Source organism: Delphinapterus leucas, chromosome X (assembly GCF_059928025.1).
Source record: "Delphinapterus leucas isolate spDelLeu-1000000601 "Yukka" chromosome X, BTC_Dleu_Yukka2, whole genome shotgun sequence".
Lineage (NCBI taxonomy): Eukaryota > Metazoa > Chordata > Mammalia > Artiodactyla > Monodontidae > Delphinapterus > Delphinapterus leucas.
The window spans coordinates 44,885,400-44,904,044 of NC_143150.1; the positions used below are offsets into that span (position 1 = coordinate 44,885,400).

The 18,645-nt window shown below is 37.6% G+C and overlaps 1 protein-coding gene across 1 annotated transcript in view; it reads left to right on the forward strand.

Moving 5' to 3' along the window:
* ZMAT1 (zinc finger matrin-type 1) overlaps positions 1-15,580 on the forward strand; it is a 41,621-nt gene extending 26,041 nt beyond the window's left edge. Inside the window, exons 6-7 of the mRNA XM_022566498.3 lie at positions 11,264-11,363; positions 12,614-15,580. Of these exons, the coding sequence (XP_022422206.2) occupies positions 11,264-11,363; positions 12,614-13,928 (1,415 nt within the window). The 3' untranslated portion in view covers positions 13,929-15,580. The remainder of the gene's footprint in view (positions 1-11,263; positions 11,364-12,613) is intronic.
* The last annotated feature ends 3,065 nt before the right edge of the window (positions 15,581-18,645 follow it).

Genomic DNA, 18,645 nt, shown 5'->3' on the forward strand with positions numbered 1-18,645 from the left:
ATCCTTCTTTTCCTCCAAAGTCCATCACAACTTCCCTCACTTCTCTAGCTCTTGGTATTCTCCCCTTCCTCTGATTTTTCATGGGTATTACTGTTCATTGACAGTTGCATTAATTATAGTCCCTTAACTGAATTGGCCCCCTTGAGACAAGGGATTGTATTTTATTCTGCAATATCCTTCTCAGTGCTTTATATGGGAATGAGTATATGGTTTTTCTCAATATTTGATAATTGTTTATTGAAAGGCAGTGTTGTGTAGTGGGATAAACATAGATTTGGAGAAATGTTTGAAGTCAGTTGCCCAGTTGCACCTCAGATTCCTCAGGTATAAAATGAAAATAAGACTACTTCACAGGATTGAAAGAGGATGAAATGAAGCAGTATATACAGTACCCATCACAGAATAGGTCATCAACAAATGTTAGCTTTCTTGAAATATTTTGTTTTCCTGCCGTAATTTAAAAACATGTAAACTGGACATTTTCTATTTTTCTTCATAAGCTAAATGCCACATTAAGTTGCATTTTTGCTTGCATGTAGCTCTCAGTTGATTTAAGATATTAGATCAATGGTTCTCATTCTTGACTACATACTAGAATCATGCAGGCAGCTTTTAGAAATCCCAATGCTCAGGCCATCGCTAAAATCAATTAAATTAGAATCCCTGGGACCCACACATTAGTGTTTTGTTTTCTCTTTTTTAACTCCCCAAGAGGTTATGATATAGAGCCAAGATTGAGAACCAAAATGTTAGACTATAAAGATATGCAGTTCCTCAATCTATCCTTTGAAAACAAAGACCTTAGTCCAGGGAGTTATGAGGTACGGCTGTGATTAGGAGAAAAGTGGGCTCCACAAGTGTTAGGTTATGGATGATTCTGAAAGTTACAGGTTGCAAAGAATCTTGAGTTTCTGGGTGAAGTCAGAAACGGAATCCTAGCAGGGCTGAGGGGAGCAAAGTTTGACAGTTTGACAGGCCCAAGGAGCAGACTCAGATAGGAGAATGGACAGTGTAAGGAGCATAGTAGAGGCAGGTTTCAGTAGGATCAGACCAGGAATTTTGATCTTGGGGCCAATAAATAGACTTCATGTCTTCACAGAAAGGGTTTACACCATTTTTATATATTATTTTCTGAGATGTCTATATCCTAGAAAAAGATAAAGAATATCAGTGTGTGAAAAAGACAAGGGCTAAGGTAATAGAAAGCAGACCATAGTTCCAGAACTGCCTCTGGATCTTTCATATGTGACCTGCAGCTGCTCTAAACTACTGTATTGCCTATATTATAATCTTCTGGTATAATTTGTGAAGAAACTAAGGAGGAACTGAGGAGAACATTATGTATAATATACTCTATAAGCACTAAACAAATATGTAAAACCTCTGAAATATAATCTGAGTTTATAATCATACTGAAGATCATTGACTCGATAATCTAGGCAGTGGTGCTCAACAGTGTCTGCACAGAAAAATCATCTAGAGTGCTTTCAAAAAGTAAGAAAGCCTGGTTCTACCCCTAGAGATTCTGATTAAATTAGTCTTATGTGGAGCTGTAACATGAATATTTTTAGAGTTCTCCACAAGATTTCAATGTGTAACTAACCTTAAGAACCACTAGTCTAGAGGAAACAAGGATTCCTCCTTATCTTTTATAACTTGGGTGCCCTCAAAATACATGGTATTAGCCAAGTGAATATGAGCCTTAATTTTCCCACCTGTTAAATAAGGTTAGTAATAATTTCCTGAAAAGGGTTGTTATGAGCATGCAGAGTCCTGGATTTAGTCCTCAGCTTTGCAGGAAGTCCAGAGTCTTCAGAGGTGATCAGCTTCAAATCAGGGACTCCGAAAACCAAAAACAAAATTGGAAGATGCAGAAAAATAACCAAGGAACTGGAAAGGTATTCCCTTAGTGGTTTTCTCCACACATCCTCTGACAATAATTAGCTGGGGTATTGTTAAAATGCACAATCCCTGTCCCAGTGAATCATATTCTCCAGAGGAGGGGGTCTAGGGATCTGTATTTTAAACTCACACTCCAGGTGATTCTTTTTTTTTTTTTTTAACATCTTTATTGGAGTATAATTGCTTTACAATGGTGTGTTAGTTTCTGCTTTATAACAAAGTGAATCAGTTATACATATACTTATGTTCCCATATCTCTTCCCTCTTGCGTCTCCCTCCCTCCCACCCTCCCTATCCCACCCCTCCAGGCGGTCACAAAGCACCAAGCTGATCTCCCTGTGCTATGCGGCTGCTTCCCACTAACTACCTTACGTTTGGTAGTGTATATATGTCCATGCCTCTCTCTCGCTTTGTCACAGACCCTTCCACCTCCCCATATCCTCAAGTCCGTACTCTAGTAGGTCTGTGTCTTTATTCCTGTCTTACCCCTAGGTTCTTCATGACATTTTTTTCTTAAATTCCATATATATGTGTTAGCATATGGTATTTGTCTTTCTCTTTCTGACTTACCTCACTCTGTATGACAGACTCTAGGTCTATCCACCTCATTATAAATAGCTCAATTTCATTTCTTTTTATGGCTGAGTAATATTCCATTGTATATAAGTGCCACATCTTCTTTATCCATTCATCTGATGATGGGCACTTAGGTTGTTTCCATCTCCGGGCTATTGTAAATAGAGCTGCAATGAACATTTTGGTACATGACTCTTTTTGAATTATGGTTTTCTCAGGGTATATGCCCAGTAGTGGGATTGCTGGGTCATATGGTAGTTCTATTTGTAGTATTTTAAGGAACCTCCATACTGTTCTCCATAGTGGCTGTACCAATTCACATTCCCACCAGCAGTGCAAGAGTGTTCCCTTTTCTCCACACCCTCTCCAGCATTTATTGTTTCTAGATTTTTTGATGATGGCCATTCTGACTGGTGTGAGATGATATCTCATTGTAGTTTTGATTTGCATTTCTCTAATGATTAATGATGTTCAGCATGCTTTCATGTGTTTGTTGGCAGTCTGTATATCTTCCTTGGAGAAATGCCTATTTAGGTCTTCTGCCCATTTTTGATTGGGTTGTTTGTTTTTTTGTTACCGAGGTGCATGAGCTGCTTGTAAATTTTGGAAATTAATCCTTTGTCAGTTGCTTCATTTGCAAATATTTTCTCCCATTCTGAGGGTTGTCTTTTGGTCTTGTTTATAGTTTCCTTTGCTGTGCAAAAGCTTTGATGTTTCATTAGGTCCCATTTGTTTATTTTTGTTTTTATTTCCATTTCTCTAGGAGGTGGGTCAAAAAGGATCTTGCTGTGATTTATGTCATGGAGTGTTCTGCCTATGTTTTCCTCTAAGAGTTTGATAGTTTCTGGCCTTACATTTAGGTCTTTAATCGATTTTGAGCTTATTTTTGTGTATGGTGTTAGGGAGTGATCTAATCTCATACTTTTACATGTATCTGTCCGGTTTTCCCAGCATGATTTACTGAAGAGGCTGTCCTTTCTCCACTGTACATTCCTGCCTCCTTTATCAAAGATAAGGGGACCATATGTGCGTGGGTTTATCTCTGGGCTTTCTATCCTGTTCCACTGATCTATTTTTCTGTTTTTGTGCCAGTACCATACTGTCTTGATTACTGTAGCTTTGTAGTATAGTCTGAAGTCAGGGAGCCTGATTCCTCCAGCCCAGTTTTTCTTTCTCAAGATTGTTTTGGCTATTCGGGGTCTTTTGTGTTTCCATACAAATTGTGAAATTTTTTGTTCTAGTTCTGCGAAAAATGCCAGTGGTAGTTTGATATGGATTGCATTGAATCTGTAGATTACTTTGGGTAGTAGAGTCATTTTCACAATGTTGATTCTTCCAATCCAAGAACATGGTATATCTCTCCATCTATTTATATCATCTTTAATTTCTTTCATCAGTGTCTTATAATTTTCTGCATACAGGTGTTTTGTCTCCTTTGGTAGGTTTATTCCTAGATATTTTATTCTTTTTGTTGCAATGGTAAATGGGAGTGTTTTCTTGATTTCACTTTCAGATTTTTCATCATTAGTGTATAGAATGCCAGAGATTTCTGTGCATTAATTTTGTATCCTGCAACTTTTTTTTTAATTTAACATTTAGTCTGTGTTCATGCTGGATATTAGTCTATAATTTTATGTATTTATTTATTTGAATTTTATTTTATTTATTTTTTTATACTGCAGGTTCTTATTAGTCATCAGTTTTATACACATCAGTGTATACATGTCAATCCCAATCTCCCAATTCATTCCACCACCAGCCCCTCCTCCCCAGCACTTTCCCCCCTTGGCATCCATACGTTTATTCTCTACATCTGTGTCTCTATTTCTGCCCTGCAAACCAGTTCATCGGTACCATTTTTCTAGCTCCCACATATATGCATTAATATATGATACTTGTTTTTCTCTTTATGACTTACTTCACTCTGTATCACAGTCTCTAGATCCATCCACGTCTCTACAAATAACACAATTTTGTTCCTTTTTATGGCTGAGTAATATTCCATTGTATATATGTACCACAACTTCTTTATGCATTCGTCTGTCGATGGGCATTTAGGTTGCTTCCATGACCTGGCTATTGCAAATAGTGCTGCAATGAACATTGGGGTGCATGTGTCTTTTTGAATTATGATTTTCTCCGGGTATATGCCCAGTAGCGGGATTGCTGGGTCATATGGTAATTCTATTTTTAGTTTTTTAAGGAACCTCCATACTGTTCTCCATAGTGGCTGTATCAGTTTACATTCCCACCAACAGTGCAAGAAGGTTCCCTTTTCTCCACACCCTCTCCAGCAGTTGTTGTTTGTAGATTTTCTGATGATGCCCATTCTAACTGGTGTGAGATGATACCTCATTGTAGTTTTGATTTGCATTTCTCTAATAATTAGTGATGTTGAGCAGCTTTTCATGTGCCTCTTGGCCATCTGTATGTCTTCTTTGGAGAAATGTCTATTTACGTCTTCTGCCCATTTTTGGATTGGGTTGTTTCTTTTTTTAATATTGAGCTGCATGAGCTGTTTATATATTTTGGAGATTAATCCTTTGTTGATTGATTTGTTTGCAAATACTTTCTCCCATTCTGAGGGTTGTCTTTTCGTCCTGTTTGTAGTTTCCGTTGCTGTGCAAAAGCTTTTAAGTTTCATTAGGTCCCATTTGTTTATTTTTGTTTTTATTTCCATTACACTAGGAGGTGGGTCAAAAAATATCTTGCTGTGATTTATGTCAAAGAGTGTTCTTCCTGTGTTTTCCTCTAAGGGTTTTATAGTGTCTGGTCTTACATTTAGGTCTCAAATCCATTTTGAGTTTATTTTTGTGTATGGTGCTAGGGAGTGTTGTAATTTCATTCTTTTACATGTAGCTGTCCAGTTTTCCCAGCACCACTTATTGAAGAGACTGTCTTTTCTCCATTGTATATCCTTTCCTCCTTTGTCATAGATTAGTTGACCATAGGTGCATGGGTTTATCTCTGGGCTTTCTATCCTGTTCCATTCATCTATATTTCTGTTTTTGTGCCAGTACCATACTGTCTTGATTACTGTAGCTTTGTAGTCTAGTCTGAAGTCAGGGAGTCTGATTCCTCCAGCTCCATTTTTTTCCCTCAAGACTGCTTTGGCTTTTCAGGGTCTTTTGTGTCTCCATACAAATTTTAAGATATTTTGTTCTAGTTCTATAAAAAATGCCATTGGTAATATGACACGGATTGCCTTGAATCTGTAGATTGCTTTGGGTAGTATAGTCATTTTCACAATATTGATTCTTCCAAATCAAGAACATGGTATACCTCTCCATCTGTTTGTATCATCTTTAATTTCTTTCATCAGTGTCTTATAGTTTTCTGCATACAGGTCTTTTGTCTCCCTAGGTAGGTTTATTCCTAGGTGTTTTCTTCTTCTTGTTGCCGTGGTAAATGGGAGTGTTTCCTTAATTTCTCTTTCAGATTTTTCATCATTTGTGTATAAGAATGTAAGAGATTTCTGTGCATTAATTTTGTATCCTGCAACTTTACCAAATTCATTGATTAGCTCTAGTAGTTTTCTGGTAGCATCTTTAGGATTCTCTATGTATAGTATCATGTCATCTGCAAACAGTGACAGCTTTACTTCTTCTTTTGCGATTTGGATTCCTTTTATTTCCTTTTCTTCTCTGATTGCTGTGTCTAAAACTTCCAAAACTACGTTGAATAAGAGTGGTGAGAGTGGGCAACCTTGTCTTGTTCCTGATCTTCGTGGAAACGCTTTCAGTTTTTCACCATTGAGGACGATGTTGACTGTGGGTTTGTCATATATGGCCTTTATTATGTTGAGGAAAGTTCCCTCTATGCCTACTTTCTGGAGGGTTTTTATCATAAATGGGTGTTGAATTTTGTCAAAAGCTTTCTCTGCATATATTGAGATGGCCATATGGTTTTTCTCCTTCAATTTGTTAATATGGTTTATCACATTGATTGATTTGCGTATATTGAGGAATCCTTGCATTTCTGGAATAAACCCTACTTGATCATGGTGTATGATCCTTTTAATGTGCTGTTGCATTCTGTTTGCTAGTATTTTGTTGAGGATTTTTGCATCTATGTTCATCAGGGACATTGGCCTGTAGTTTTCTTTCTTTGTGACATCCTTGTCTGGTTTTGGTATAAAGGTGCTTGTGGCCTTGTAGAATGAATTGGGGAGTGTTCCTCCCTCTGCTATATTTTGGAAGAGTTTGAGAAGGATAGGTGTTAGCTCTTCTCTAAATGTTTGATAGAATTCGCCTGTGAAGCCGTCTGGTCCTGGGCTTTTGTTTGTTGGAAGATTTTTAATCACAGTTTCAATTTCAGTGCTTGTGATAGGTCTGTTCATATTTCCTATTTCTTCCTGATTCAGTCTTGGCAGGTTGTGCATTTCTAAGAATTTGTCCAGTTCTTCCAGTTTGTCCATTTTATTGGCATAGTCCATTGGAATTCGCCTGTGAAGCCGTCTGGTCCTGGGCTTTTGTTTGTTGGAAGATTTTTAATCACAGTTTCAATTTCAGTGCTTGTGATTGGTCTGTTCATATTTCCTATTTCTTCCTGATTCAGTCTTGGCAGGTTGTGCATTTCTAAGAATTTGTCCAATTCTTCCAGTTTGTCCATTTTATTGGCATAGTGTTGCTTGTAGTAATCTCTCATGATCTTTTGTATTTCTGCAGTGTCAGTGGTTACTTCTCCTTTTTCATTTCTAATTCTATTGATTTGAGTCTTTTCCCTTTTTTTCTTGAAGAGTCTGGCTAATGGTTTATCTATTTTGTTTATCTTCTCAAAGAACCAGCTTTTAGTTTTATTGATCTTTGCTATCATTTCCTTCATCTCTTTTTCATTTATTTCTGATCTGATTTTTATGATTTTTTTCCTTCTGCTAACTTTGGGATTTTTTTGTTCTTCTTTCTCTAATTGCTTTAGGTGCAAGGTTATGTTGTTTATTCGAGATGTTTCCTGTTTCTTAAGGTGGGCGTGTATTGCTATAAGCTTCCCTCTTAGAACTGCTTTTGCTGCATCCCATAGGTTTTGGGTAATCGTGTCTGCATTGTCATTTGTTTCTATGTATTTTTTTATTTCCTCTTTGATTTCTTCAGTGATCACTTCGTTATTAAGTAGTGTATTGTTTAGCTTCCATGTGTTTGTATTTTTTACAGATCTTTTCCTGTAATTGATATCTAGTCTCATAGCATTGTGGTCAGAAAAGATACTTGATACGATTTCAATTTTCTTAAATTTACCAAGGCTTGATTTGTTACCCAAGATATGATCTATCCTGGTGAATGTTCCATGAGTACTTGAGAAAAATGTGTATTCTGTTGTTTTTGGATGGAATGTCCTATAAATATCAATTAAGTCCATCTTATTTAATGTATCATTTAAAGCTTGTGTTTCCTTATTTATTTTCATTTTGGATGATCTCTCATTGGTGAAAATGGGGTGTTAAAGTTCCCTACTATGAATGTGTTACTGTCGATTTCCCCTTTTATGGCTGTTAGTATTTGCCTTATGTATTGAGTTGCTCCTATGTTGGGTGCATAAATATTTACAACTGTTATATCTTCTTCTTGGCTCGATCCCTTGATCATAATGTAGTGTGCTTCTTTGTCTCTTGTAATAGTCTTTGTTTTAAAGTCTATTTTATCTGATATGAGAATTGCTACTCCAGCTTTCTTTTGGTTTCCATTTGCATGGAATATCTTTTTCCATCCCCTTACTTTCAGTCTGTATGTGTCTCTGGGTCTGAAGTGTGTCTCTTGTAGACAGCATATGTATGGGTCTTGTTTTTGTATCCATTTCAGCCAATCTGTGTCTTTTGGTGGGAGTATTTTGTCCATTTACATTTAAGGTAATTATCGATATGTATGTTCCTATTCCCATTTTCTAAATTGTTTTGGGTTCGTTATTGTAGGTCTTTTCCTTCTCTTGTGTTTCTTGCCTAGAGAAGTTCCTTTAGCATTTTTTGTAAAGCTGGTTTCGTGGTGCTGAACTCTCTCAGCTTTTGCTTGTCTGTAAAGATTTTAATTTCTCCATCAAATCTGAATGAGATCCTTGCTGGATAGAGTAATCTTGGTTGCAGATTTTTCTCCTTCATCACTTTAAATATGTCCTGCCACTCCCTTCTGGCTTGCAGAGTTTCTGCTGAAAGTTCAGCAGTTAACCTTGTGGGGATTCCCTTCTGTGTTATTCGTTGTTTTTCCCTTGCTGCTTTTAATATGCTTTCTTTGTATTTAATTTTTGACAGTTTGATTAATATGTGTCTTGGTGTATTTCTCCTTGGATTTTTCCTGTATGGGACTCTCTGTGCTTCCTGGACTTGATTAACTATTTCCTTTCCCATATTAGGGAAGTTTTCAACTATAACCTCTTCAAATATTTTCTCAGCCCCTTTCTTTTTCTATTCTTCTTCTGGAACCCCTATAATTCGAATGTTGGTGCATTTAATGTTGTCCCAGAGGTCTCTGAGACTGTCCTCAGTTCTTTTCATTCTTTTTTCTTTATTCTGCTCTGCAGTAGTTATTTCCACTATTTTATCTTCCAGGTCACTTATCCGTTCTTCTGCCTCAGTTATTCTGCTATTGATCCCATCTAGCGTATTTTTCATTTCATTTATTGCGTTGCTCATCGTTGTTTGTTTCATCTTTAGTTCTTCTAGGTCCTTGTTAAATGTTTATTGCATTTTGTCTATTCTATTTCCAAGATTTTGGATCATCTTTACTATCATTATTCTGAATTCTTTTACAGGTAGACTGCCTACTTCCTCTTCATTTGTTAGGTCTGGTGGGTTTTTATCTTGCTCCTTCATCTGCGGTGTGTTTTTCTGTCTTCTCATTTTGCTTATCTTACTGTGTTTGGGGTCTCCTTTTTGCAGGCTGCAGGTTCATAATTACCGTTGTTTTTGGTGTCTGTCCCCAGTGGCTAAGGTTGGTTCAGTGGGTTGTGTTGGCTTCCTGGTGGAGGGGACTAGTGCCTGTGTTCTGGTGGATGAGGCTGGATCTTGTCTCTCTGGTGGGCAGTTCCACGTCTGGTGGTGTGTTTTGGGGTGTCTGTGGACTTATTATGATTTTAGGCAGCCTTTCTGTTAATGGGTGGGGTTGTGTTCCTGTTTTGCTAGTTGTTTGGCATAGGGTGTCCAGCACTGTAGCTTGCTGGTCATTGAGTGAATCTGGGTGCTGGCATTGAGATGGAGATCTCTGGGAGATTTTTGCCATTTAATATTATGTGGAGCTGGGAGGTCTCTTGTTGAGCAGTTTCCTGAAGTTGGCTCTCCCGCCTCAGAGGCACAGCACTGACTCCTTGCTGCAGCACCAAGAGCCTTTCATCCACACGGTCACTGGCTCAGTCGTTGTTTTTCAAAGAATGCTGCTACACCACGGTGGCTTGGTCCAGGAATCCTTCTAGCTGCAGCCATGACTGTGCTGGAATCAGCCTTCCTCAAGAACAGCCTCACGGCTGCTAGTGGGAGGCCTTCCTCTCGAGACCTCCAGGTGATTCTTGCCAGAGAAGGCTGGGAAACATTGTAGTTTTATACACTGTCATTCTGGTATTGATTTATGGTAGGAGGAGGAATATATATTTCCAGTTCCGAGGTTTTTTAAAAAAATACCTATCATCTAGGGTATCCTCTTTTTTGTATCAGTAATATGGAAAACCAAATTATAATCAGAAGTGACTTGGCAAGCACAAAATCAGAGCACAGGAAGAGAGGATAGTTTTGAAGAATTATTTATTTAGACTTTGACATAACTGGCTGAGCTCTCCTGGGCCCACCACAGAGTATATGTCAATAGTGAATGTAGTCCTCATGTTCTTTAAAGTCAAATTCTTTCTTTCTACTTGACAATAATCTCCTGTTTCTGTGAATAATCTTTGCTTAGACAAGGCCAATACATTTAGTAATAATTAATTTAGTGGCCTTTAAATGATTAAGTTGCTGTTTGATTTAAAAGAAGATGGTCTTCCCTGACCCTAAAAATCTCTGCAGCCATCAGTTTATTGCCGCTTCCTTAGGGTGGGATTGTTTTTATATTTAGCTTATGAAATTTATTAATTTGCTTCTTCAGACCAAAGAGAAAGTGGAAGGTGATAAGATTAAGAAAATAAAACTTAATCTGTCACCTGCTTCCTGTTCTACCTATGAATCAGAATAGAGAGGTAGCTAGTATATCTATTCTATAGTTCTTGACTCTTATGAAGTGGTAACTAGCAGTTTTGTTTTAGAATTTTGCTTTCAGAACTTATCCTGAGAGTGGGGCTCACTGAACCTCTCTCATTTCTAAAATCTGTCTGTAGAAATAACTTTTGGTAAAGTAATGCACTACAGTGATTTCAGGTAAGAGAGTAAGAATTTTCTTTTATTTGTTTTTAATATTTTGGGATGTTTCAAGTTTTAGTTGGGTAGAAAGAGAATTAGGGGCAAACAAAAAAGAGGTTGGTTGAGGGATTAAGAGGCAAAGATTGATTGGGCATGCTAGATTTGAAGTGTCTGTTGTACTTTCATGTAGCAACAATAAACAGGCAGATAGCAGTTTCTTAGGAAAGAGGCCAAGGCTAGAGAGGCAGTGTGGTGTAGTGTGAAAAATTTTGGACTTTAAATTAAGAGACATGGGCTCTGAGAGGCTATCTTTGTTACTAATGCTGTGTGACTTTGACCAAGTCATTTGACCTCTCTGGGCCTTAGCTTTAAATTGGGAAGGCTCAAGTAGATGATCTCTAGTAAATTCCTGTCCAGCTATGTGATTCGAAGTGTATTCCTATTGACCTTATAAACTTGAACTCTCTGTTTTTTCAGCATTTAGTATGAAAACCTATGTTTGTCATATTTGTAATATCACCTTTACATCTTTAGAAATGTTCCGGTCCCATATGCAAGGAAGTGAACATCAAATTAAGTAAGTATTTCTTGCCAAAATGCTCCTGTGATACCAAAGACCAGGGCTTCTGTCAAGTACCTTTGCATGTACTTTACAAACTTTCTAGGCATTTATTTCCCTAAGAGTTGATCCTGGGTATGGTTGGTGATATTTGTAACATATTGTATGTTAGTTCCATCTCCCAGGGAGTTCTCTAGCCATGATAGTAACTGACAGAGCTAGCTAACTGGCACTCCTCCTGACCAGACAGCATTGTCCTTCTTTGGAAAGATGCTAAAGGATCATTCTCAGGCTAACCATATAAATTCAAATAATCCCTGTAATCCCTGGAAGGTTGGCTAGTTCCAGAGATTCAGTGATCCAGTCATCATCCTTCCAATGAGGTATAGTGGTTAAGAAAGAAGGTCTTGTTGTTAGACAGAACTGAATTGGAATACCAGATCTATCTTTCTGCCAAGTATGTAACTTTGGACAGCTCTGACATAAAGTGGTTATAATGAAATATAAAAATATGTGCAAGGTGCCTGACTGGCACATAGTAGGAGCTCAATACACATTTATTCCAATCTGTTTTGTTATTTTAAGGAGGAGAGGATTGAGTGGACAATTGGGGATCGGATAAGTCAGGTAGTGGGACAGTGGGGCACTTAACTATTGTATATTTTTTTTGTTGCTTTTAAAATCAAAGCATACTATTTCGGTTACATGATTTTAGTGGAAAACATTTATATTATTGAGTCTGAATACTAAGTAGCTAAGTTGTCTCACTGACCAAATTAACCTTCATTTAGACTCTTTTTTAAAATCTCAGGGTTCCAGAATAAATAGCTGTCACATTTATAGATCTGTACAGGGAACTAATAATCAAAACTTTTTTAAAGCAATGTGACATTCAGATCAGACCATCTTTAGGGCATTAAATATTATTGGTCCTTTCCCACACATCCCAACATGCTTTATATTTTTAAGTACTATAGCAGTGTCAAATATGTCTGCTTCTTTGTACCCATATTTCCATTCATCCCAGGCCTGAAAATTTTTTTATGTGTAAAACATTGTGAGGTGCTTAGGAGATATCTGACTATCCCTGCTGCTTCTCTTTGACATACAAAAAGTCACAATTTTTAGCTTTTATATTGCGGTGGGTTTTAAAGTTTTGTTTGGGCCTCTGTTGTATTTGTTTTTTCAAACTAATATTTTTGAAAGCAAAGCAAACATTCCAAATAAAATAATCTAGTAACAAGAACTTTCTACTGTCTTGTTTGCAGAGAATCCATTGTTACCAATCTAGTGAAGACTCCGAAGAAGCCACCAGACTCTTACCAAGATGAAAGTACAGATTACATCAAAGTACAGAAAACCAGAGGACCAGAACCAAAGACTTATTTCAGAAAGATGGAAGAGACTTCTTTGGAAGCCTGCAGGTACAGAGAAGCAGTTGATTCCAGATCCAGACATAGAATGTTTGAACAAATACTCCCATGTGAGACTTTCTGGACATACCCAGGATCATACAATATTTCACAAACAGTGGAAAACCAGTTACCTCATTGCTTACCAGCTTACTCAAAGAACACATATGACTCTTTCCAAGATGAACTGGAAGATTATATCAAAGTGCAGAAAGCCAGAGGATTAGATCCAAAGACTTGTTTCAGAAAGATAAGCAAGAGCTCTGTGGAAACCCATGGGTACAGAGAAGTTGATTCTGGACCCAGACCAAGAATGTGTGAGCAAAGATTTTCATTTGAGACTTCTCAGAACTCCCAGCGACCATACGGTACTTCACCAGTGGGAAGCCAATTACATCACTCGTTACCAGCTCATTCAAAGAGGTCATATGACTCTTTCCAAGATGAACTTGAGGATTATATCAAAGTGCAGAAAGCCAGAGGACTAGAGCCAAAGACTTGTTTCAGAAATGTAAGCAAGAGCTCTGTGGAAACGCATAAATACAGAGAAATGGTTGATTCCAGACCCAGACATAGAATGTTTGAGCAGAGGCTCCCATTTGAGACTTTCCAGAATTACCCAGTATCATATAGTATTTCACAGGCAGTGGAAAAGCAGTTACCTCATTGCTTACCAACTCATGACAGCAAACAGAGATTAGACTCTATGACCTACTGTCAACCCACCAGAGACTATTTCCCAGAAAAACCAGTACCCCTGAGCCTTAGTCAACAGGAAAATAATTCTGGCCCATACAGTGTAGAATCTGAAGTTTACAAGCACCTCTCCTCAGAAAACAATACCAGTGACCATGAAGCAAGTCATACATGGAAACATCAGAAGAGAAGGCACCTGGAGGAAGGTGAAGAAAAGCCAGAGAAGGAGCAGTCGAAGCATAAAAGGAAAAAGAGTTATGGGGATACAGATCTAGACAAGGACAAGAGCATCCAGAAAAGGAAAAGAGAGGGAGATAAAGTCAGTTCAGGAAAGCTTAAGCATCGAAAAAAGAAAAAAAGACATGGTGTTCCCTCTGAGAAGGAAGAACATAAGCACAAGAAAGAGAAAAAGAAATCTGTTGAAGAAAAGACAGAAGAGGAAATGCTTTGGGATGAGTCTATTCTTGGATTTTGAACTTTTAGCTTTGTTTACCCAATGAGAAATCGGTTAAGAATAGGGGAATTTAGACAAAGACAGGAACATCCAATGAAGAAAAGGAGAGGTGAATACAGTCAGTGTCAGTTCAGGAAAGCTTAGTTTTTTGTGTGTAAAAATTGAAATTGAATTGAAAGAAAAGACAAGCCTAAACCTAGTCTCTGAGAAAGAAGAACCTAAGAACATAAGAGAAAAGGAAGCCTGTTGAAGAAAAGACAAAGGTGTCAGTGCTTTAGGATGAGTCTTCTCTTGAATTTTGAACTTTTCAGTTTTGTTCACTTAGGTTGAATTGAAGAAATAAGTTGAAGAGTTTGGTTTTGTTAAATTCATGTTATTGAATTGTCCTAAGTGGACAGTTACTTTAACTGCTAACAAAAGCCAAGTGAAACAAGAGTATTCAGTATGCCTTTTCCTTAAGTTATTTTTCCTCATTTATTAAATTGAAAGAAAAATTACATGTTTCCTGTGTATAAAGTAATTTCCCTTAATGAGGCTGTCTCTGCTTCTATTCTTCAAATTGCTGTGATAGTGAATTACTTACCTGTGGGAGATAATTTATTTTAAATGAATCACCAGGCATTACAGAATCCATCCCTTCTTTGGGTTTGTGTTAGTGTTGGTGGTATTTTATTGTTGTTATTGTGTGTTTGTTTATGTTTCTTGGTTTTCTCCAAGGAAAACGTGTGAAGCGATTTAGACTGATTTTTTGTTTGTTTGTTAAATCTAATTTGCAGCGTATTTTTGTATTTTCTATTTCTGAAAGTGGAAAATGAAACAGTCTATAGTAAACTAAGATGATGTATGGTTTTAAAGAGCTCTAAAAAAGTACTGATAAAAATCAGTCTATATTCTGGAAATGTTTATATTATATTAAAGTGTTTTAATTTCTACGTATTGTTTTATGTAAATGATCATTTCCCAGCTGGATATTATCTTACTTTGGGAGTGAGAGGGTAAATAATTAAACAGTTTGCACCTCTGGGGAGATCACACTATAAAGTTTTAATAGTTTCATTTATCCTATATCTAGCTTAGGAAAAGCTGATATTCAGAGTTGAGCTCAGTTTTAAGTTAGAAAAATATGACCAGCTAAATACTTGAAACTGAAAAAGGAAGAATTTATAAGTGGGAGAGGACTGTGAGGAGGAGGCATTACCTTTATTTATTTATTTAAAATTTATTTATTTATTATTTATTTTTGACTGCATTGGGTCTTCGTTGCTGCGTGCGGCTTTCTGTAGTTGTGGCGAGTGGGGGCTACTCTTTGTTGCAGTGCGCAGGCTTCTCCTTGCGGTGGCTTCTCTTGTTGCAGAGCACGGGCTCTAAGCCTGTGGGCTTCAGTAGTTGTGGCACGTGGGCTCAGTAGTTGTGGCTCATGGGCTCTAGAGTGCAGGCTCAGTAGTTGTGGCGCATGGGCTTAGTTGCTCCACGGCATGTGGGATCTTCCCGGACCAGGGCTCAAACCCATGTCCCCTGCATTGGCAGGCAGATTCTTAACCACTGTACTGCTAGGGAAGCCCAGGCATTACCTTTAACTTGTTTCATCTTGATTATGCTTTTTACTCTGGTGCTCCTTATTTTTTATGTTTTATGATAAACACCTCCTGTAAGCATTTGAGCATCATCATGGTATAGTATAAAGAGTCGTAGCCTGGGAATCTAAATCCCAGGATTCTGGTCTCAGTTGTACCATCAAGTTGCTGTGTGACCTTGTAGAAATACCATCAAAATCCAAACATGGAGTCATCAGGAATAGGAAAAATAGGCTGTAGTATTCCCTTGATGTGTTAATCCTATCAAAAAGCAAATAAATTTAGATGGTGATTTATCTGCACTTAGGCAAGGCATTTAATGGTTGTTTTTTATTGAGATTTGAATAAAATGGTAAATATTAACTGAAGCATAATACGATTGTTGGGCTTATACCGGGTTGAATGAATAGTCCAAAGGGGAGTTCGATGGTCCTCAAATTAACTTTTCTTCCAGAATACTGTTGGTATAACATTATTGGTGTTACAATATCACTTCCCCTCTTTTTAAAAAACCCATCTGGTGTACTGGTGAAAGGAGAGGGGAAAGAAGAACCAGAGTAGAGCAAATAGAGTGTTAATTGGCCACAAAAATGGCAAATTCTCTTTTCTGAACATGTAAAAAAAAGTAGCATTTTTTTCCACAGGAAGTACAAGATGAGTTCAATTGAATTGTAAGCATTTTTAGAATTGGTAAATTCTTTTGCAGAAGTCCATTTTGCGTTTAAAGCTGGAGGGTAGGAATTCAAACTATATATCGTAAGAATATTCACTAAGATACCAAATTACTATGATCTTTCCAAAATAAATAGTTGAATTATTTATTAAAATTAGCTGCACACATCAAAAATTAAAATTTTAGTCAATACTGGGTAAATCATTTAAATTGGTGGTGTGGCAATTTGGGGGAGGGATAAGGGTGTGGTGTTGACTGCATTCTTGGAGAAGTTATCAGTGACCTCTAGTAAGTGGTTTAAAAAATTTTTAGGACAAAACCCTTTTTTTTGCCAAAAATGGGCTTTATCTTAACCCCACCATAAAATAAATTTTCTGTTAACCAGGAAGTATTATTTTCTGCTTGAATCTGGGGACAAGGACTTGGATCCAACTTTAGCATATTTGCTTTGCTTCCAGCTTCTGCCTCTGAGCACTTGAAGGTCAGAGTATGTCAAGATATTTAAATATATATGCAAGGGGCTTCCCTGGTGGCGCAGTGGTTGAGAGTCCGCCTGCCGATGCAGCGGAAATGGGTTCGTGCCCAGTCTGGGAAGATCCCACATGCCGCGGAGCGGCTGGGCCCGTGAGCCATGGCCGCTGAGCCTGCGCGTCTGGAGCCTGTGCTCCACAACGGGAGAGGCCACAACAGTGAGAGGCCCGCATACCGCAAAAAAAAAAAAAAAAAAAAAAAAATATATATATATATATATATATATATATATATATACAGGGATCCAAAATGATCTCCACTTCTGGAGTTGAGTACTGAATCTAGCAAGATGAATTTAAGAGCGTAAATATTAAATCCACATTTGGCTATGGAAGACAATACAAAAACATGTTTGAGGAGACATAGTTTTTAAGATATTACGTGGTAGGGGGGGCAAAAAAAGATACTACATGTGAAAACAATGTTGGAATTTTTATTACATGCTTGTTTTGAAAGACTAATAGGCATATATATATATATATAATCACATAGATCTAAGGCAAGTTATCGAAGTCAGTATTCAGACAAGTAAATTAATAGCACTTAGCTTCATAGGTATATCCTCATTTGAATAGAAGGTAGAGGGAAGCAAATTTTGGCTGAATTTAGAAAATAATTTTCAATAATTGGAGCTATGGAGAAAAATGGAATTGGCTGCTTGGTTTATATGCATGCATTGAACAAATAATAAGAGGTGACTGTTAGCACTGAGCCAGGAAGGAATCTGAGAAAAAAATGAAGAACATAAGTTCTGTTCCACAAACAGCTCACATTCTAACAGAGAAAATGGACCAATAAATAGGAAACTGCAATATAAATTTGATAAAAGCTACAATAGGAGTGATGAAGGATGCTGTGGGTAGCAAGGGTAATAAGCTTAATGGGATGGTAAGTGGGTATTCAGGAAAGGCTTCCCAAAGGAAATGACATCTAAGCAGACCTTTTCCTCTCAAAGACTTACTTCTTTGATATACCCACTTAGCTATCTAACAGGTACTTCAAACTTAATTTATCCAAATAGAGTGCCTGCTTCTGCCATTACCAATCATTCATCTCCCAGTTTCCCCCATTTCTATAAAACCTTCATTCAGTTGCTCAAGCCAAAAACCATTTTTGAGCACCTCTTCACTCCTGCATTAGACCATAAGCAATTCCCCTTGATCATATCACCAAAATATCTCTTGTAATGTCCAGTTCTCATCTTCACTGTTACCAGTCTTATCTGGGACATCATTATTTCTTGATCAAACTGAGAAAATAGGTTTGTGAGCAACTGAAACATTGAAAGAAGTCATTACAGGCTCTGAATTACAGGTGAGTGGAGGAAAAAAATGCACAGAATCAGCAAGAGATCAAAAAGTGCTCAGGTGAACTAAGCCCTTGAGGACTTCAGAACTATCCAGCATATAGTTTACTCCAGAAGAACAAACCCACATATAAAATGAAAACCACTAGTGTCAGAAATCAAGTTCAACAGGGCAGAAACATTGTGGGTAAGGGGAAGGAAAAGTTCAGATAGCAGTGGATGAAGGAAGAGTCTAGAGAAAGCAGATCCCAGGAAGTATTATGACAACAAAGTAAACTTAAATTGGAAGGAATACAAGAGAGAAGAGACTATGGTAAAGATAGTAAGGAAAATAATAGAAAAAAGATAAATTTTTGAAAATTATACAGATTGATAGAAAAGGTAACAGACAGCAATGGAGATACAAATTGTTGTAATGGGTGCTGTGTTGTGCTCCCCAGAACTGCCCTCTTACAGTATGGCCTTATCAGGACAGAGGCACTCATTTCCCCTCCTGGGGAATTGGCCTTGTCTGAAGGGAACTGACTCTCCTAAGGTAATGCCTTCTGGGGGCAGCCCACATTGATGGGATAATGTAGGTATACAAAAACCAGGCCACCTGTTTCAATTTTGGGCAACTCTGAAAGACCATGGGATCAGCTGAGTCCTTTGTTG